Genomic DNA, 22822 nt, shown 5'->3' with positions numbered 1-22822 from the left:
AAGCCCCTTCCGGTAGACCCCCATCAGACCCCTAGGCTCGGAAAATATGAATGGGAGTCAATGGAGAGAAAATTATTATTTTCTGGTCCCAGTCATTAAATGCCTTGGATTACACAAATGTTTTGTGTGGGTCTAAATAATATTTTTTCATGTTAAGAGTTTGACAGTTTATTGTATGATTCTTCAGTTAAAGGTTGTGGAAACAATGTAATGAGAAACAGTACATGTCGCCTATGTGATGTCACGTCATCACACTTTCCCTCCACTTCTCAACTCACAGTGCTGCTGCTGCTGCGTCTTCTGCCACGATCTACGGAGCCATCAACACCGACCATCTCCCCAGTGGCGTAGCTGAAACTTTCCACATGTCCAGACTTGTAGTGGTTTTCACCACGCTTAAGGCTTTTGTCCTCTCCTTGGACGAAAGCGGTGAAGTGTAACAGAGACACAGCCATGTTCCGAGTGCGAGTGATGACGTATATCATACGCGTCGAGAGCAGCGAAGAGCTGTAGTCCACGAAGCACTCTCACACAAAACCTAAAAGTATCAAACTTCTTCCCGCTGAATTGTAGCCTTCTTTGCACAAAAAAATATATTAAAAATTCACAAACAACATATGTGAAATTCATGGCACAATTCAAACGGGACCAGAAAATAATTTTCATCTAGCCATTGGAATACATTATGAGTAATCGATTTTAAGGTCCCATGTACTGGAAACGGAAAGACGCAACTTAAGAGCTCTATAGGAGCAGAGCCTGTGTTGCGTTCAGGCATGTCACGTAAATAACAAATTCCAGCACTTCAACAGGCCATAGCACAACACAGCAGCATGTCAAGTGGGCTGAACCAAAGCTGTAAACCTAGTGGAAACACTGCGTCGCAAACGCTGTTGTGAGCATTTATACATTTATACTCCAGAATACTAGTCGGCAACTGAGTTTCTGTGAAGTGCTGTAAAGTTTAGTTGATTCAAAACACACATTAAATATGGCGAAATAGAGACAGTTTAAAACACAAGTACACAAATCAGCTTCATTATAACTCTCAGCATTCACAGACAAAGCACTTTATCTGGACACATTTTCCCCACAAATACAACATGCTAATGTTATTAGCACAAGCCTATGGCATTTTACATTGTATAAATTAGCCTTGCAGCAAGCTGAGATTTCCTCTGCTCATATGAAGCCAGGATAAATCACACGACAAGACTTAAAATGCTATTTTGCAGAGGCTTTTCTCATCTGTGAAATTAAAGTAAATAAAAGCTTTGTTTCCACTGAGGGAAATGGTTTCAGCTTACAAAAATAGACAGGAGGTCTGTGTTGCTGTGACGTGTAGTTACATTTCTGGGGAGGTGCAGTGGTGCACGTCAGGCTACGGCGTAGCTTAGTCTCTACGTTGACGTCGGCTGAGTGTCACCAAAGTCTAATGGTAAAAATATGGGTGCTTTAAGAAAAAAGTTGATGCAGTTGTGCCGTAGGATTTTGTGATAACCACATTATCATTGCAATATTCAACTGGGCCTATAAAAAAGTTATGAATTAATTTTTAATTGACTGTATCAGTATGTGAGCACACATTTCCTAATAAAGAGGCAAATTCTAGCTAAAGAATGTAATTTAATTTAATTTAAAAAAAAATATCACGGTGAACCTATTTGTCCCCATTCACACATGGGAATTATCAGTGTGTGACACATCACATTATCTTACATTATTTCCTGTTTAAATGGATGTGTTATTGGTGATTTGATGTAATTTTAGAAGGTTAAAATGAATTTTTGAATCATTTTGTTAATACATATTTCATGTGTAACAGTTGGTTGTCAATTGTTATTTGATATTAGTAAATAAAAACAAACATTTATGTTGTAATAACAGTGATAACACACCTTATAGTGAGCATTGTGCAGAGATATAAATACAGGTGTGCCTGTTGTTAACACAAGCTTAAGACTCACGTTTTGTTCTATGACATAAAATACATCTGTAAATAGAATAAAACTTCAGTTAACTGCCTGGTCCCTTCTACTGGCCCGGTGTGGCTACACATTTTCCTGTCTCAATTAGACGCCTGGTCTGGTTGCCAAGACGTTCTTTTTTCTTTATAGACGTTCTTTGGAAGTATAAGAGTGGGTTGTTGGCTACCTCAAATTATGTGTCCATTCCTTGATTACCCTGTAAGTTATATTATAATAGATATATTATCTGAAGCTTCATATTTAATTATAAAGTAATATTCATACTGGTTAACATAAACAATTTGATTGTATTTCTTGATCTTTGCTGAGCAACAGTCTGTCCCATATAAGCCTGTTGATTTCAGTGATTTAGGCAAATATAGCCCGGGCTCTTAATTGAAGTTTTACGGTATTCCACTTGTCAACTTTGAATCTTCTATGTGTCTTAAAAATGGTGGTTTCTAACAAGTAGCTAAATGAGACTACAGAATACATCCTGCCGAGCCACGCCACAGCCTTATGTGGTGACGTTAGGCCATGTGACCGTAGTGTAATTTGTTTATAACCTATATCGTTAGCTTTTTATTTCTGGCAACTGCATTTAAGCTTCAATAATCATGAAAGTAGTATTTATTTCAAGATTATCTTGCTGAACAAAACTTGAAGTATCATAAACATTTGTTTACCACAGAGTTTATTTCCTGCAGTATTCCAAAATCCAATGGAAAAATCCCATTGGCTTTTTGACGAGGGAACAAGTGCAACGGTAACTTCCTCATCGGTCTACAGAAATGCGTCATTGCTGGAGCACTTTATTTTCAAGTTGAGAAGCCTTTCTTCCAAATTTGTTGTACTCTTGAGATTTAGGTTGTAATGTGGAAACAACGTGGAAGCAACAAAGATGTGTTGTTGTTGTTCAGAACATTTAAACAACATGTTGATAACAGTTTGAAGCTTTATATTACACAGTGATTTTGTCCCAGCTGCACCAGAACGTCCCATACAAATAATCAAATAGGCCGATTGCTTTATTAATACTAATAAATAACTTTTCTAATTAGTCTCAGTCACTCTGTGTGGACAGCAACTACTGGTTTCAACCTCATGCCATATTACAAATCACAAGCAATATCTGAGTTATTAAAAAGTTTATTACTATCAACTGAATATTTACTTTCATCTATCATGTGTCTGCAAATAAGACGGCAATTTGTATACCAACATTTTCACCGACTTTCTAAGTTTTGCTCTGACTTGAGGAGGTGTTAACGTGAAGTTTACCTGTCAAGAAGTACATTTTCTAACTACTCTGACTAAAGCAAAAACAGGATGTTCCTTTGGGTGTTGATGTCAGTATTCTCATTCATTAAAAGGTCATTCTCATGAAAATGTGTGAAGACCTCTCCGCCTGCTCTACAGCTCAGTGTGCCACAAACACCTCGATGAAAACACACCCCATACACACATATGACCACAAGTGGCTGTTGTTGTGACACCACTAAAAATGTGATTATTTGAAACACGACAAGACTGCACATGCTCTAACGTTTTGCTAAACACACGCTTGTTTTTTCATGCCATTAAGTGTGTTTCAGATGTGAGTTAGGCCTGTTTGTGTGTGCGGTGATTTTATACTTATGGAAAACACACAAAGCTTTGAAATGACCAAGTTTCAAATGTGAAAAAGGGGGAAAAAGCTCAGCTTCCACCATGAGAGCAAATCTAGGTAACTGATGCCCCCATCTGGTTTCTCTGAGACTGTCAACCAGCATCTTCTGTCTTCCAGGCAAAACGGCTGTGTTTGTGTTCGATGTGAGCACCAAGCATCAAGAGTTTACAACAGGCGTTTGTCACAGATACAATTTGACATGTAGGAAAAGCACAGGAGCGGCCTAAATGATAAAATTAATTTTAAAAAACAGCTGAATGCTATTTAGCTGCTTCAGTTTAAGGGCCCTGGTGTTGTGCATTTGGCTCACTGTCACGCTGTCATGACTTAATTTAAACTACTGTTAATGTTAAAATTAGAAAACTGTAATTTAAGTTTAAAACCATAACACAAATGACATAATATTAATAATTATAATAAACAATAAACATAACCGGAGTCCTTCCCTGGCTTTCTTGTTTTCCAGTTTCATTACAATCCATGCAAAATAACACACTTACTTATTTGCTGATTTAAATAAAGAGATGGTTTGTAAATGTGGACGCGGCCACAAACCAAAGTGGCTGACACTTCTCCTTCCACCTCCTCAACCTCTTAGAGGCATTGTTGTTCTCATGGAGGTGGAAAGTTTATAACCATCACCCACATCATCTGATCTTTCTGCTGTGTGTTGTGAATGCTGATGTAGGAGATACATTTGTGCTATCACAGGGTGTCTACAGGTATCAGACAGTTACATTTAATGCTTTTTAAGACCTGTTCAGGATGCCTTTTAACCAAAGTTAGGACAGATTTTTGGACAAATCCTGTTTTTAGCATTGAAAGATAATAAAAAATGAATAATGAAATGAGATAAAATGTTTGTAGTATTTAAGACTGCACAAATTCTATTTCTATTCTATTTTATGACTTTTAAGGCCTTATTATTGTAAAATTGAATTTAAGACATTTTAAGATGTTTTAAGAAACTATAGACACCCAGTACACTCAGTGGCCACTTTATTAGGTACACCCGTGAAATCGAACACAATCCCACAACAGCTTAGTCACATCGTTACAATAATAATAACTTTCAGTTTTGAGTGACACTGTCAGAGAGGTATTCATTTACCTCAATGTTTAGTACTGTGGCTGCAGTTTGAAGAGGTGTTGAACTGGAATGCATTACATTGAGAGGTATTTCTATAAGTTTTGCCCACCACATTTACAAATGTGAACGTTAGGGATGTTATCCAATATAATACAGTCAAGTTAAACACCTACAAAAACTGTGACCTCATGTTGCGTTCACATGGAATCAGGGAGACAGTAGACAGCTGATTGGATATTATTTTGGTAGACAAGAGCAGGACATTAAAATTAAGTGACACCGGCAGAGCATACTGGCAACTGTAACGGTAGACGGCATTGCCATTTAATGTTAAAATATTTTAACTTTTTCAAGTCCTCCATGATGGATTTTACAAACCGAATGTTACGTAGCTCCCTTGCACAAATAGAAAACATGGACATATAGATATGTCTATGTCTATGAATGATAACATAAAATATAAACACAAAATTATTTTCTTTAACATATTTTATATAGACTTTGTAAACAATATGTCAGCACCATCACACCATATCGACAAGCATGTTTTGTTTTGCCATCCTGCCAAAACGTCTGACTGTTTGTTTTCACCCTGCCATCCAGAAGGTGCTGTCTGTTTGCCGTCTGCCTGATTCCATCTGAACGCAGCATCAGTAATAAGCAAATAGTTGAATTATACCTCCAAAAAAGTTTTTACAAATCATGACCACTCTAAACTTTGTAAAGGTATGTGGCAAAGCTGCTGCACAGGATATGTTTTCAAACTAAACTCACACTAACTGTAATTTACTATATTTTTAATAATTTAGAAAGATGATGACCTCGATGAAAACACACCACATACACAGACTATGACCACAAGTGGCTGTTGTTGTGACACCACTAAAAATGTGACAATTTTAAACACACGACAAGAGTGCACATGCTCTAATGTTTTGCTAAACACACACTTGTTTTTTCATGCCATTACGTGTGTTTCAGATGTGAGTTATATTTTTAATAATTTAGAAACATGTTAGACAGGCATACAACTAATGATTATTTTTATTATTGATTAATTTGCTGATTATTTTCTCGATTAATTGTTTGGTCGATAAAATGTCAGAAAAAGTAAAAAATGTCAGTCCCAGTGTCTCAAAGTCCAAGGTGGTGTCTGAACATGTCTTGTTTTGTCAGTCCAAAACTCAAAGATATTCAGTTTAACATGATATAAAACAGAAACGCAGGAAATATCAATATTTGAGAGTCTGAAAACAGCTTTTTTTCGAATTTTACGATCACTCTTTGATCAAAATAGTTAGCAGCAATGTCTAATGCATACTCGATTATTAAGGGATGATAATACTACTTTTGTCATGTAGATCTCACCAGATACAACAAGCCCACGAGATCCATTTTTAAATCCAGGCCACTGTTTTTAAAAAGGCTTCTCTGTACAATCACAGGGCGTCAGCTGATCGGCCGAGGCCAGGCCAGCCACCATAATCAATATGCTACTCATTATACCATCGGGGCTGTGCATTATACCTCCAGGCTGCTCAACATAAACAGTCTGTCTCCAGACAATGCCGGCTCTTTTCCACTGAGGCTCTTCACTTCCTGGTACGGCGTGGGCCCTTCGTGGTGAGGGCAGCCTGACAGAGCATTTCTCACATACAGCAGACCCACTCTGTCTCCGCCTGGCTTCTCACTCCGCCACCGCAAACCCCGTTCTATATAATATAGAAGGTCTCACATTAAATTATGCGTCATCTCTGCAGTACAACCTTTCCAGTGAGCCTCTAAAAAAATCAAATAAGGTATTAGTGAGTGTCTTCCTTCATTCAGGACTCATGGGGTGGAGGAAAAGCAGTGAAAATTATGCAACAGGTTTTATCTGACTCATGTTGATACAGTTACAGCTAACCTGCCCATTTAGTGCTGAGACAAGTTAGCACAAAACTTTTTCATGTAATGGTGACATCACCTACTTTAAATGGTTTTCCTATGCTTCATTTAAAAGCAACACAAGCAACAAATGTTAGCCTGTCAATACAAATCTGTTGTAAAACTCAAAGATGATTGACTCTTATTGTTAAAAATATGCAGATTCCTTACTGTGGAATTACAGATTTTCTTTTACGTCTAGCATCACAAACATAGCTGCAGTAATAAAAGTGATCCACGTTAACATCCTTTGAACCAAAACATGGCCTGTGTTGTGCTGATCACAGGGGTTAAAGTCCTCTAACGTTGGCGTCTCTTCCCCTCAGGCAACACTGACTCTGAGGTTATGATGTGTAGTATTCTAGGCCGACTGTATGTCTACCAATGCAAAACCATGAGACAGGGCTGACCCAGCATTTTACACAGATGTTTCTGCCATCTGTCTGTACATGCTATAGGACTTTTAAATCAGTCTGATGCATTAAAGCAGGTTTACTGAGGATATCTGGGCTCAGACAGCTAACAGGCAAAACTCTGCTCACGTCCTTTGTGATTATTTTAGTCCTAAACATGCTTTCCCTTTCATTCTGACGTGTTACATCAATTAAAAACAGTCCATGTGAGCTGGCCTGATCAGAACAAGGGCTGGGCATTACCAGGTTCAAGAATCTTAACCTCATGTTAATCATTCGGCAAACCTCTGCTGTGCAAATTATGATTCTAAGCAATAAATCAAAAACTTACAGGTTAAGTTACAGTTTTGTGGAGTTTATTTTATTTATTTAACCTTTATTTAACCAGGAAGTCCTGGTTCCTTATTAAAATGCAACAAATACAAAAAGTCTGCCGTAAAACAACAACTATTCAAACATAGTGGCCTCTCAAGCAAAACAAGCACGTCTCTGTCACCACATTCTTTATGATGCCCTAAAATAAAAAACAGTAGGACAAACTGCACTGAACACCAGTTTGATTACTTTTATTTTTGTGCCATAACTGATATGAGAAAAATATCGGTCATATCACTCAGCCGCAGTCAGTGTAGGATGTGTCACATGGCTGAGGAGGACCACACTGTATTTAAATGATGATTTAAAATGAGGCCACTCATGTTGAAGCAGGCTAATTTGCATACCACACCAGACACCGATGATGTAGGTTTCAGTCTGACTTCTGACCTTTGCTGCGTGTGAAACCAAAAGCATCAGTCCATCTCTGTCTCTCTACCCTTTCCGCTTTACTGTGCTGCAAAACACAGAGGAGAACTCCAAAACAATCTGTAAATCAAAGCCATTGTTACCGCCGCCAGGAACTCATCAGTGCACTTTGTTCCACTTACTGACCTGTCACTCACGTCCAGCTCTATTATTCCACAGCCAGTCGGTGCAATGAGGCCACAAACCACCGCCTGCTGTTTCTGCTGCCTCAGTGCTTTTAATGGTCTCGCTTTCATGCTTGCATGCTTGTCTGTGTGTGTGCTGCATGTATTGCGGATATCCCTCCATAACTTCCCTGCATTTTGAATTTCAGGATGTAGAAGGAGCAAAAGGAAGACTCAAGACAATGAGAGATGGAGTGCAGAACAACAAGGCAGAGGGAAAGACAAAAGACAGTGGAGGAAGAGAGGCAGGGAGATGGGGTGATTAAAAAATTCTTGTCTGCGTCCGCCCTGCTGAGTCCTGCTTGTGCCCGAGGGCCACGGCCCCGCTCCTCCCCTGAATTCCACAGCTGCCAGGGCACCAAACAGCACGAAAAGAGGGTGCAGGGCAGAATGAGGGGTGTCCATTAAACCAGGTCTACTGTACACCAGTGATTCCCAACCAGGGGTTACTTCTACAGTCGTTGGAGGTTATGAAGAAATCCGCTGATTGAAGGAACACTTCACCTACAAAATGATAAGTTGTATATCAATTACTCACCCTGTGTTATGTTGAATTCATGAAGCAAGCTTTGTTTTTCTCGTATGTCTCCACAGTGAATGAAAACTACAAAACAGTGAAAAGTCTTGATGAATGGAAGTAAAGGGGGGGGCGCGTTTAACAACAGCAAAACTATATAACATCCATTCACAAACTCTCACACAACCCACACAATATAATCCAAGTCTCATTTATCCATTCATATGCTCAGTATGTTCATTTAAACTCTGCTTGTGGATTCCAGTGAGCAGAGTTTAAAAGGTGTGCTAGCCATCCATGCGTGTGACTGTGTATGCAGAAGCGTTTTTAATTGTTATACTTTAGCGAAAATGCATGTTTGGTAAGTACTGAGCATAAGACTGGATAATTGAGACCTGGATTATACTTCATGAGTTGTGTGAGAGTTTGTACGCAGATGTTTTGATATAGTTTGCTGTTGTTAAATGCGGCCTCCCTCAGGGCTGGGCAATATAACGACTACCGGTATGTAAGATATATCGATATATTTTCAATCAAGATATAAAATTAGACAACACCCTTTACATCAATATACGGTCAAGTTGCACTACGTAATGTGAACCAGTGTGCATCTCTCCTCTCTCACATCCTCCACACAGCTCCACCCCACTTATTAACTCACAAGTTTTCCAGCAACACCCAGAGGGACACAGAGCTGCTCCTCTGTTTCATCTGTCTGATAATGAGTCTAGAGTGAGACGTCGGTCTATATGTTGCACGTGCTACGCTAAATCAGTCTGTGAGATGAATGACCGCAACACGCGTGCAATACAGCACTGCGCTGCTAATTTGTGTGTGAAGTGGATCATAGTGCGTCGTGTGGTTCTTCTTGGTAGTTGTAGTCTAATATGTGACATGGAGACACCGCCTGGGTGCAGGCGACAGATCTGTTTAAAAATTCCAGTGACAACACAGACGTTTAATATACAAGACGTATATAACATGGACAAAGTGTCTCTCGGTCCTTCCCTCGCTAAGCCTCTCTGTTGATGCTCTGTGTAAGATTAATAGCCTAAATAAATAAAAAGATTTAAATCATTTTTCAGCACTAGATTCATGTGAAAGGCCAACAGATAGAAAACAACTTTTTAACTCCCCCACAAAGATTTTTATCTGTTTCAAACTACGATGGATTTAGGTCTACTTGACACTTTTATATTTTATCTTATAGTTTATTGTCCTGTGCTGCAAACCTTTAAACCTCTGTAGCTCCAGTGCTGTGTGCAAAAACATTAACGTACAGCCCTATATGATGAACAGGGGAATAAAATCCCTGTCTTTGCATTTTATTTTGATCAGTCTATTTTTGTAAAACTGCTTGTGACATCTCAAATGTGGCTTTGACTTGCAGCTGAAAACATGGAGTCCATTTCGTCGAAAATACCGAGACATATTGTGTATCACCAGTCAGCAAATTTTCTGTTTGGGTTCTTTGTTTACCGACAAGGCATTCGAGAAAAAGACGTTATTTAACTTTACTTTTTCAAGTATTCATTTAAACTGATATTATCAGATTTTTCTTGATATATTAACACTGAGCACACACTTTGTCAGCTGTAACACCAAAACACTGTATGCTACAATTAAGAGCGTGTACGTAACTGCTGAAATAGCCAAAACTAATGGATAATCAGTTGAAAAGTACTGCTACAACAAGTGGTAGTGAACCCAATGCAAACCTTGACCAAACCAACCATAATATTTACAGCTCAATGAGAGGGACCTGTTTCACATGAATGGCATTGCTACGCAGCAGCTTGGGTCCATGTTTACTTCCTGTTCGCTGATGTGATTCACATATGCTGCAAAACATTGCAGCAGGAAATACAAAAGGACACATTAACATTGTTTTTAACGGTCTATATAAAAGGTTGGAAAACACTGCTGTTCGTTTACACCAACTGCCAAACACACATGTACTGGAGTGCAGATCCAAGCAGGAGTGACCTCCGTGTGGACGAGTAAAGGAGGAGTAGGCTGGCAGCCAGTCTAATTTTAAGGCCTTAATTATGTAACATACAATGTGGTGTCACTCACAGTCACGCTGCATGTCCCAGCTGAGGAACTGGTGCCCCAGAAGTTTTCCACAAGCCCTAATTATGGTTCGTATGGGTCCAGAGATTACTACCTACACCAGCTCTCAGATGAAAAACTCCTCCTGGCCTCTGACAGCTTGGAGACTGTTCTGCGCTCTAGGAGTGAGTTGGCATCTCTGACATTTGGGAGCCTTAAGATAAAGACTATAACATATGTAGTGTCCAGTACTAACTTGTTATTTGCTTGTTGGTTTTCTTACTGCAGTTGAGAGCACAATAGAAAAACACAACACGCAATGACACTGGAGACAAACACACCAATGATTAAATCCCCCCTAAACTCTAAATTAAAGAGTCAGCTGCTATTATGAGGCGGAACATGTCATTAAAAGAAAGCTCTGTGTGCTATCTGGCTGCCCTGTTTCGTTATTTTTATAACCCAGTGCGGACACTATGACAGAGAGGATTTTGAACACACCCTGGTTGTTTACCCAACTCAACAGAGAGATAGGCCAGCATTTCTCAGAATCAGCCTTTTACACAACTGTGGCTTTAAAGTAGGCGACCCTGCTGTCTGCAGTGCACACTGCTCGAATTCATATACATGTAACTGTAGGATATTAAAGTTAAGTTCGACCCTTTGTGCCGCTATCCTGCTGACAGTCGTCTCTCTAGATACATTTCTCTACATGCCTTGTATCTGATTAAAATGCTCTGTGGTTAACACACTCACACACACTGATAGCAACAAACACCCCACACAAAAAGTCACTGGTCACCATAATATGAAAGAAATTCATATTTTACACGGGCTTATTCAGATAAACATGAAGCCTTCACTGTATTTTATGGCTGAGAAGTGCCGTTCCAAGAATCTAGAGGACCCCAGGCAACGAACGCCAACACAAACACACCCTTCCATAAAAATGTATTCACTTAATCACTCCAGAAATACATTTGGTCAGTTGTGCTTGATCAAATATCATAATCATCTGTTGAAATGTAATAATAAACATCACCATGCACACACACCTGAGTATCTGAACAACCAGCTGTCATAGAGTAGCAAGATGGGGCCGCATGTAAGGTTCTTTTTCGGCAGCAGCAGTGCACTGTATAGGGCCTCATGTGAAGTTATCATGTTTCTTTAAAGGCCCTGACACACGAAGCTCACGGTCAGCCCTTGGTTTTTGCAGTGTGTCCCACGCTGTTGGCCCTAATCGGCTATTTCTGTATGATTTAGCATGTTACATCAGTGTCAGAGATAGCGGAGCCTGTCGGTGGATTAAATCACTCTGATTGGCAGTTAAACTCAGCACACGAGAGGAGAAACGCAAGTGAGGAAAGTAAACAAAAGGCTATAGTCAAAAGGGAGTGAGACAAACACAAACTTGTTTTATAAGGTAAGGGTTTTTTAAGCTATTGAACACTTAAGTAGAAATGGTTTGTAATTATTTGTGTTGTTGTTCTGTAGCGCACCGTAAATAGCCTTCGTTCTTTTAATATCGGGTATGTGCTAACTGGCTAACTAGCGTCTTGAATCCATCCTGTCAGTCTTCCAGTTTCCCTTTTCGAATGATGAATACAGACTACTGCCGTCTGCTCCTATGGAGTGCGGCTCGGGCCACATTTTCCTGACCGAACCCCACCACATCCGAAAGAGTTATGACCAAGCCTGGCCCGACCCTGACAGACTTTCTGATTTTTGAGTCCAAACCCGACCCCAGCCCGACGCCGTCTGTTTCCTAACACAGCCTGTCTGTTTACTGTGATCACACATGGACAGTGTGTAAATGAACATCAAAAGGCTGCTGTTACGCACAGTCAAACACGCTGCACGCACAGCAGCGCAGCACGGCACTGTGCACACACTCAATTGGAGCAGTGCCTGTGTTGCGTTCAGGCGTTGTCACGTAAATAACAAATTCCAGCACTTGAATAGGCCATAGCACAACACAGCAGCATGTCAAGTGGGCTGAACCCGAGCAAAATTTCTGATGCGTTATCTGAACCCAGCCCGACAGGACCCATTGGGTATCCTCACTCTGGCTATGGAGAGTTATTTCATCTCATGCAGGTGCAGAATGTAAGTGCAGGTTGGCTGTAGTCTTTGCAGTGTGTTCATGTGCAACTTTTTGGCCGAGACACAGGGACTCCGCCTCTCGTTCTTTGATGTCAGTTTAGTGTATCTGGGCCTTAAGGGGGGGGTAATAGTTCTCACTACAAAATGAGCCAATATCAGTGGCCATGAAGGGCCTGTTTTCACAATTTTTTCAAGGGAGGCGCCAAACATTTGCCTGCATGGCCTCTCCTGATGGTGCGCCCCTGTGGCTAAAAGTGATGGCTAGTGACGACAGACATGCAGACAGATAGATAGACAGATATGCAGACACAAACAGGAGGTGAAAGCCACCCAGCAGATTTAGGCAGCTTTAGATGAGATTATCTCTCGCTGATCCCCTGTAAAGTAGACAGCAGATTCATTGATTCCTGCACCGCCTGCCATGGGTCCTGGATCCCCCACGGGCAAACATCAACCACACCAGGGAAAAAAAACAAAACACAAACAGCAAGACTATAGGGGTAACAAACCGTAATCGGTGCTCATCACAGTTACAGAAGAGAAACTGGCAGCATTACTGTTAAGAACATAACAGCTGAATGTGTCATGCTGCGGTCTGGTCATGTTGGAACATTGATAATAAAAGCGAATGAAACTTGGGCTTGTTTCATTTTGCATAAATACTTTCACACTCCTGATTAGAAGAAATGGGCTGATCAACCACAAAGCTCTGCACCTTATTTAAACTATCTGATCTAAATTCCCACACCCTTCAGACACAAGACCCTATGTGTGTGTGTTATGTTGTGATCCTGGACACCATTTTGCCTTGACACACTTCCAGAGGGTGTGATCTCAGGAGCCTGACACTGACCCAGTGACCAGGCTTGGCTCGGGACACGTAAAGCCATGCATGCGTCTCTCCCAGCCTCTAATCCATGCTGCTACTGTCCCGGATGGGAGAGGCGTGGGGAGACTGAGCGGAGAAGGAGGAGGGGGAGGTAGGCAAACTGTATGCAACCATCCAGACGCAGAATCGCCAAATACCTACTGTCCAATTTAGCAGCCGTTGTAAAACAGGAGAAGCACGTTGCAGCAGCACCACGGCAGTTTGCTCTGCCTTGATTCATCTGACCTACTTTCTGTCCCCTTTCCCTCCCCTGTGCCTGGTCTGGGAAGAGGGGAGGGGAGACCACCAGGCAGGAAGCAGCAGGCTCCACAGCATAACAGCAGTCTACATACATATGCTCACTGGGGGAGCGCTCCACGCAAAGTCAGATGGAGCTCTGGAATCTACACAGCATTCATTATTCATCAGCAGCCGTAACAGAAATATAACAAACAACGAAAAATCAGACCACATCTCTACTTTAGATCATCACCATCACCATCACCTTCATCATCACAGCTCCTGCCTTGACTGTAGGCCTACACAAGGCACTGACAGCCTCTCATACACATGACACAGCTCCACCTGGCCTTTCCCTTGTGTGGTTTGTCCTGCAGATAGCCCAAACAGCACAGTTATCTGAATTCAAAAGACCATTGACCTACATTTCAACAGCTCTTTTGTTGTACAGTGGACACATTGGTGATCACAGACACACATCAGGGAGAGCAACACTGGAGTAAACCATAATCTGGATCAAACAGAGAAACAAAACTGGAGGAATTTCCTTAAAATGCCAAAAACGTGGTGTCATTTTCTGAGCTCAGACACAACCTCACAATGTACAGTTAAATTTAGGAGCTGACAGCAAACATCCTGACATGACTATTATCCTCCCACCTTACAAAGCAGCTCTCAGCCAGCACCTTCATCCCACGCTTTCAGCACAATAATGTTATTATGACATGAGTGTGACCCCCTCTGCTCCGTACCTGCCCTCTCTCAAAGTTTTCCTTCTCCAGCTCCAGGCTGTTGGCCCCTCCAGTCCGTCGGATCACTTTGGGGATAGCGTTGGGTACTTGCTGCATGGAGCTTTTCACTCGATCCATTGTCGTCTGTTTTTCACAGCAGCGGAAGAAAAAAAAAACTTTCAGCCAATAAACAGGCTAAAAATCTGTTAAAAATAGATATAAAAATAAAAGCCGCACTAACTATGGCGGGCAGCAGTCCATGCTGTGCTGGACTCGTCGCCCCGTTCACTGGATCATTTGGCCTTTCTGTCCACCACCCCAGTCAATGACAGGAGCAGTCTGAACGGCACCAGGGTGAAGTCAGACAGGCTGAGAGGAGGAGGGCACTTCCGCTTTTCAAAATAAAAGCCCTGTTGGTTAACGTGCTGCATCTAAAGACTGTAGAAGGTTTCAGTCTGTAAATAAAAACTGAAGTGCTTAGTGCTTACATTTAAAACAGTATTTCTAGTCTCATGTTTTAGTTCTTACTAATGAAATCACACGCATAGTGAATTACAACCCAAAAGGACAGGTGCCATTTAAAAAAAAAAAATGTATTTCATATTTTATATAATCATTATTAAAAGACAATATGCTGCAGGGCCGTAGCCACAAAGTCAGCTTTGGAGGGGCCAAATCTGCCAGGGATGTGGAGTCCCACCCACCCCAAAGGAAAAAAAATAAAAATTTCAAAACTAATTTCCTACTATATTATTTATCATAAGCAAGTATAGTTATATTGTAGTTATAGGCTACCATACGAATAACCAATCGAGTGCCCCAAGAATGAGTCCTAAAACCCAGGAATTAGTTTTACCACTCCCGGTTCCCTTCTCTCACAGTAATCATGTTTTTGAAGGGGTTTTGGTTAGACGCCTGAAATAAGGTCTGTGGTTAACACAAGTTTAAGAGACTTTCATATTGTGTTCTACAACATAAAATCCATCTATCCATTCATTTTCATCTGCTTATCTGGGGCTGGGTCGTGGAGGCAGCAGGCCGAGCAAAGTACCCCAGATGTCCTGGGGGACCCAAGGCGTTCCCAGGCCAGATGAGATATGTAATCCCTCCAGCATGTCCTGGGTCTGCCCCGGGGCCTCCTACCAGTGGGACATGTCCGAAACACCTTCAGCGGGAGTCGCCCAGGAGGCATCCCGAGCAGATGTCTGAACCACCTCAACTGACCCCTTTCGTCTCGAAGAAGCAGCGGCTCTACTGTGAGCTCCCTCTGAATGTCCAAGTTCCTTCTGATATCTATCTATCTGATATGCTGTAAAATACATTGGTAAATACCCCACTGGCGAATTTTGAAGATTTTAGCTGTCTTAAAAAGGGCAGTTGTTAACAAGTGACGAAATGAGACTACAAAACATCATCACAGCCTTGTTGCAGTGACAAAGTTAAGTCATGCAACTGTTTTGTCATTCACTTATAGACTAAAATTAGCTTTTTTATTCTGGGGGTTGCTTTTAGGCTTCAAAGATCAAGACAGTGGTGTTCATTTGTGAAGATCATCTTGCTGAACAAAGCATGTAGGTATCTTAAAAACGCTTGTTTGCCACAGATCCTATTTCTGCAATAATCCCACAAGCTTTTTTGAAGGGGGAAACAAGGCTTAGTGTCGGCCTACAGAAAAACATAATTTTCAATTACACATGCAGCAGTGGCATATAGGGAGTTACGCCAGGCCCTCATGCACGCTATCGTGCATGTATTGTCTTGACACACATAGAAACTTGACAATGGACATCATCAACATGGATATTACCCAGCGATCATCACTGCATGTCTCACAAAAATATTAAAGAAAGCAAGAAATTATAAATTTAATTGAATAGTTTTTAGACTATATGTATAGATTTTATAACTTATATAGAAAAAGTATATAATTTAGTTTTATACAGCTACTGACTGCTAAAAAACATGACACAGATGGGTTTGCCTTTTTGAGGACATATACAGCAAATGACAATAAAATTCCTTTTATAAAGATATTTTTTTTCTTTGAACATAGGTATATTTCCAAGGTGGCAATCTAAATGAATTGCAAGGGCCCACTCTCTCTGCGGGCCCCTCCACCCCAGGGCCCCAGTGCAATCACACTGCCTGCACTGTCTATATTTACACCCCTGTGCAGCACAACATAAATGACTGACACTTTACTCAGAGTTCATGTGGACTATTTGACAAATATAATGTAATAAAGACATTGAACGCCTATGAGCCGTGATCTGTTTGAGGATGACAGCACTTGGACAAACCACAAGCAAAGATGCAAGACATTGTATTAATAAAGCCAGAAGTAATAGTAATTGCAATTTATTACATTTTCTATCATTATAATTACATTTGCTAATGATTATTTTGGACAGTCATAGCGTGAACAAAGATATGTTATTGCCAAAGCATCTAAAGAAATAAAAAAATAAAATAAAATAAAAATTAGATTAAATAATATTGACAACAATAAACAAACAAACAAAAAAAAATACAATTAAAAATAAAAAGTAATCATACTTTACATGTTACATACATTCATACATTATGACTGTAAAAATGTATGGGTCCATATCAAGGACACATCATATGGTCTTGGTTTGATGCATGGTGAATTTTATCTAAAAACTGTAGGAAATATATTCTGCAAACACTTTAACTCTTAATGTGGACCTCCACAAAAACCAGAAGTGATATGAGCACCAAACAGCGGGAACTTTACAGAACATACTATCTGTCTTTACAACACTCAGCTCTGCTCCCAGCTGCACTAAACACACCCGACCTGTATGTGAAGCCTTAAGTGTCCTCCCAGAAACATGTCCAGGCTCCTGCAGCAGGTATGAAGATACCGTTCAGCTGCATGCTGATGAGCGTTGCTGTAATTTGGATATTTTCTCTGGCAACTGTCACTGACTCCTCCCCGAGTTGTCAACCACTGGCTGGAGCTGCAGCAGGGCCCCGCCCACACTATCAATAATGTGTTGGGATTTTTTATTTTATAGCCTGGTCCAAAAAAGACACCTGCAGTCTTATCACACAGATATGACATATGAGTCTTTTTAAAAATATGGCAGGGTGGGGGAATGTAGACACAAGAACAGTCAGCCTCACATGACTGTTGCTGTAGGCCTATATTATATTGCAGAAGTAAATTCAGACATAAAAGACACAGAAGATGTAGAGACTGAAGTCATCATAGTTGTTGAAATTATGCCTGTTGTTGTAGACAATTCAAATATCCAGAATCACTACCCTTTGACTCTGGTAATGTCACAATAATTAAAAGTGCAAGAGGTCTGAATCTATTTAACTTCTTATAATTTAATCAGGAGCTTCAGTATGTGGAGCATTATGAATAATGACACAGCCACAAGTCAAACCCTCGGAAGTTTGAATAAATTATGATATTTTATGCATCATATTATATATTTTGCAGATAAGCCCAAATTCCTGTCATGGACACTACAGTACTTGCCATATGCTCTGCAGGAAATGAAGACATTCGTTCACATGTGGTGTGCTGATTAGTGTCAACACAACTTGTCCAAGTGTCAATAGACTTTGATTTGAAGCGTGCCACTGTTAGCACTATCTGAGCAGTGATAATATACAGTATGTTATCAGGTATTGATTGCTGAGTGGGACAGCTTATCAGGCTACATCTTTGTTCCCTTTATGTCACCACACGCTTTTCCCTGTAGCTTTAACATTGTAACACCCACAGTCCACTCAGATCAGTGCTAGTAGAGTATCATACTCCCTGAAGTGTAGGCAAGCAATGGCTGATTTCCTGTTGGTGATCATTCCTATAATTATTACATCAAACAGCATCAGACTCAACCTTTCATCTCAGTCTCAGGTAGAGGAGGAGCCAGTTTGCTCTGCACGACTCAAGGCTGCCATCTACTGGTCAAACTTAGGAAGTAAAAGTCATATAATGTACATTGGATCAAGCTTTTGTCTGCAGACACACAATAGCAAAGGCAAATACAGTTTGTCACATTCACATATACACTAGAAATAGATATAAAGAAGAAAGGCAGGGTGACCAGCTTGAAGTTTTTATTCATGCACACAATCAAACAGATACAGAGACAATGGACTCAAATTCTTAAGTAAAATTACCAATACCATAATGTAGAATAATCTATTATGTCCTGCATTTAAAATTCCACTAGGTAAAAGTACAGAAGTATAATAAGCTAATTACATTCAAAGTATCAAAAGTAAAAATACTCACTGTTAAAAACTGGCCCCTGTGACAGACAGACATATTATCATGTATCACATTATTAGATTTTTAATACTGATGCATAATTAGCATTCAGCTGTTGAAGCTGGTAGATATGGAGCAAATCAAGTTAGTTTCCTTTTTATAGCCCAATATCACAAATCACAAATTGTCTCAAGGGGCTTTACTCTCTGTACAGGATGCGGTACACTCTGTCCTTTCGGGTCTTGTGTCAGATGAGGACAACACTCCCCCCCAAAAAACTTTAACAGTGGAAAAAAAATGGAAGAAACCTCAGGAGGAGCATATCAGGAGGGATCCCTCTCATTGGTCGAACAGACATGCAGTAGATGTATTGTGTACAGGATAAACAACATTATAACATTGCAATTACAGGATGTGATCGGGGAGGATGTCAAGCAGCTTCCACACGTCATCCTGAGCCACACAACCACCTCACCAACATGGAACCTGGAAAAAGGGCAAGCAATACAAATACAAGAAGCAAAACTTAAAACACATTTCTTAAGGTAGTTTACACCAGGCCCCCTACGGAGAGTCACAAGATCAATCTGAGGGGTCATGAGATGATTAATGGGGAGGACAATCAATGTTCTGCGACTCAAATCTATATTCATATGGAATATTCTCACTCTAATCTTTGCTTTTTGTGTAATATTTGAATTTTTCTCTTTGGTCCCCAAACTATTATCTAAAGGAAACCCTCTGAGAAGTCTGGAGGGGAAATAATTCCTTGGTGGAGCTGCTAAAAAAGACACCAACCAGATGCTTTTTGCAGGGCTGCACAATTAATCAAAAATATGATCAAAACTGCAACCATGTGCAATATCCAAAATTGCATGAGCTGCAGTTTTTTTTTCTCTTATAAAGGTAAAAGTTGTCACAATATACCGTTATAAATGAGGCATTGTGGTGCTACAGGGAGTCGTGGCCTACAAATCATATTCCAGACATTAGGGAACAAGCTTGTTTGGTACAGGCCCCAGCAAAAATCACATCATTTTTATGTTATATTTAGTAAAAATAAAATTAAAATTCTCTGTAAAATTATGACTCATATCGCAATTATATCTGTAAAAATAATTTCAATATATTTTATTTCTATTTTTTTTTAGATTTTTTTTCCATATCCTGCAGCTCTNTCTCTGTAAAATTATGACTCATATCGCAATTATATCTGTAAAAATAATTTCAATATATTTTATTTCTATTTTTTTTTTAGATTTTTTTTCCATATCCTGCAGCTCTATTTTTTTTATTTATTATTATTTATTTTTTTTATGGGGCCACAGGCCAAAAAGGATGGGAATTACTGGTTTTATTTTTAACAATGTATTTTAAAATTAATCTTGAAATATTTTAGAAACTACATCTGTCATATATATGTAGATGAATAATTATATGACAAATAAAATAAATAAATAAACTACACTAAATCATTACAGTACATACAGTATTAGCATACTGAGGAAAAAAAGAAAGAAAAAAAAAGAGAAGAAGAAGAAGAAAAAAAGGACGACGAAATCTCGCGAGATTACCACTGTAACGGAGGACTGGGGCTTGGTCTTGAAGTTTTCAGATGCATCTGTAGATGAATCATAACAGCATCAAGATGTCGGGACGATCAGGCCGCGCTGAGACCCGAAGTCGGGCTAAAGATGACATTAAAAAGGTCCTGGCAGCCATCGAGAAGGTGCGGAAATGGTATGTAGGCTGTCTGGGGGACAATATGGAGGGAAATGTATTAGTAGACTGTAGCCTGATATGTGCTGCGTCGCTCAACAAACTTCAGTCGGAAAAGTTAGATGATTGACGGAGCTGCTGACCAATCAACGCCCCGGGTTGACAGGAGAGGCGGAGCTAGCCGAGTTTTTTTCCGCCGAGAGCTGTCAATATGGCCACAGCCTCACATGCTCCGCGCCGTAATGTAGACGACTGTCCCGTAGTCACATATCAGTCACATTAATGAACACCTCCGGTCCTGTCCTCAGGGTGAACACACGCGCGTGTAAAGTAATGGCTGTTAGTGAGGATAGTAGCATGTTTGACTGGCTGTCATCCCTGCTGTGGACAGAGAGGACACGAGCATGTTTCATTGTATGTCATGTAACAGATTAACGCTGCTGAAGCAGATGGTGTCGTGTTAGACCTGGACTGAGCTCATTTAGAAAACTCATCTTATCCCCAGGGAGAAGAAATGGGTGACAGTTGGAGACACGTCCTTACGCATATTCAAGTGGGTGCCTGTAACAGAAACAAAGCAGGTGGGCGCCTCTGCCACGTACAAATGAAATCACCATTTACTGAAATGAATCCAGTAAATAGTCTGATCCTTCCCTCTCTTTGTTATCAGATATATCGCACCAAATCCACAGGTGGAGATGCTAGAGGACTAAAAGATGTGGTCCTGGAAAACACTAACTCTTTACTGGATTTCACTGGTGAGTTTAGTGATTGTATTCAGTAATATACTGGAGACACTGCATGCATAATTATCTGACAAAATATCACACACTTGATGTTTAAATTCTGTGCTCTCCGCCTCAGATGAAAACAGCAACCAGAGCTTTCTGTCAGACGTCTACCAGCCTAAAATGGATAACAGCAGCAGCACCTCCAGCTCGCAGCAGGTCAGCCCTCCACATACCTCCAGCCTCCGGGCTGAAGACTCTCAGCCACCGATGCTGGGCCAGGAGAGTGTGGATGGTACGTGGATGGCTCTCTTAACCATATTGTCACACAGTCGTACACATTATTCCTGTAATTTTAAAAAGGTGCACACAATGGATGCATTTGAGTCAGAAGACGTCAGTGGTGACGATTATAAGCAGTTACACTGAGCTGTGCCCTGTACAGTCTCTGTATACTTTCACTGTCAAAGCCGGATTAAATGAGGATATCTTTCTTGTGAATGCAGAGCCGGTTCATTCAGGACAGGAGGGAGCCGATGAGCCTCCCACTCTCATCAAGGAGGACCTTCTTTCATCAGGAGCTGTTAGACGAAGCAACCCAGACACACAGGTTCACTTTCTGACATTAGATTGAAGGAACACCACACATTTACCTCCATTATATACGAATTTAATCTTTATTTCTGGGTTCTGTTGTTGCATGATGTATAACTGATGCAAATTCTAAGTAGGGTTGCTTAAACATGTTTCTTTTTTTTATTCAACAGGAGGAACTGGATGAATCAGGAGCACCCCCTTTAAAGAAGATATGTACAGGAGAAAATGCTGCTCTGAGATAGCTCATTTATAGTAATTTTGTCAAAATGCACATGATACCTGTCCTCAATCAGATTAGCTAAGCTTTTCGAAATTATTCCAAGGTCGTCTTGACCTATTTACGCAAATGTTACATTTCAGCAAATGAGGGAAAAAAAATATTTACTGCAAATCTTTGTTCACTTTTAAAAGTATTTCAAGTCTGCTGTTTTAAGTGATTCCCGAAACGAATCGAGAGGATTTTTCAAACTTTGTGTGGCAAGTTCCTGCTGTTGCAGGCAGTGTGTATTTCACTTCACATGCTGTAAATGTTTTTGGCGACTAACTGTTTCCGATTTATGCAGTCCAACTTTACTTTTGCATGTTTCCACATCCTATTGCTTTGTTTTTTGCGGTTTACAGGTCATTTTGAAAAAGTGTTAAATGCATAGCTTTCTGCAGATTGATGTGTAGATGTGCCATTTTCTATTAAACATGACGCCCTTTCTGGAACAGATCTTATTTTGGCTTTTCACATGCAAGAAAAAAAATGCTTATTGAAATATTTATAATATAATTTGCCCATGTTTATATTTGACAGCGTTGTAAACCATAATAAATGCTACTTTCCAATTCAGTTTCAATTCATTGATGCTGTGAGGTCGGTATGTGTTCACCATAATGTATTATTCAGTCACAGTACTGTACTGTATTGTATCATAAAGGCAGGGCCTATTGTTTAATCAGACCTGTTCAAAATGGAGCCCAGACAATGGGT

At 40.2% G+C, this 22822-nt stretch overlaps 2 protein-coding genes across 2 annotated transcripts in view; one reads left to right on the top strand and one right to left on the bottom strand.

Moving 5' to 3' along the window:
* The window catches only part of hip1 (huntingtin interacting protein 1), a 73687-nt gene extending 58813 nt beyond the window's left edge, over positions 1–14874 (bottom strand). The window contains exon 1 of the mRNA XM_050062269.1: positions 14569–14874. Coding sequence (XP_049918226.1) covers positions 14569–14685 — 117 coding nt within the window. The 5' untranslated portion in view covers positions 14686–14874. The remainder of the gene's footprint in view (positions 1–14568) is intronic.
* A 5381-nt stretch (positions 14875–20255) lies between these two features.
* On the top strand, positions 20256–22677 carry bcl7bb (BAF chromatin remodeling complex subunit BCL7B b). The gene is made up of 6 exons (XM_050066722.1): positions 20256–20542; positions 21027–21102; positions 21192–21279; positions 21386–21544; positions 21756–21859; positions 22017–22677. Exons 1-6 carry the CDS (start codon positions 20430–20432, stop codon positions 22086–22088), a joined length of 612 nt encoding a protein of 203 aa, XP_049922679.1. The 5' UTR covers positions 20256–20429; the 3' UTR covers positions 22089–22677.
* Positions 22678–22822: the final 145 nt, after the last annotated feature.

Source organism: Epinephelus moara, chromosome 2, assembly GCF_006386435.1.
Source record: "Epinephelus moara isolate mb chromosome 2, YSFRI_EMoa_1.0, whole genome shotgun sequence".
NCBI lineage: Eukaryota > Metazoa > Chordata > Actinopteri > Perciformes > Serranidae > Epinephelus > Epinephelus moara.
This window is presented reverse-complemented; position numbering and strand designations above follow the sequence as displayed.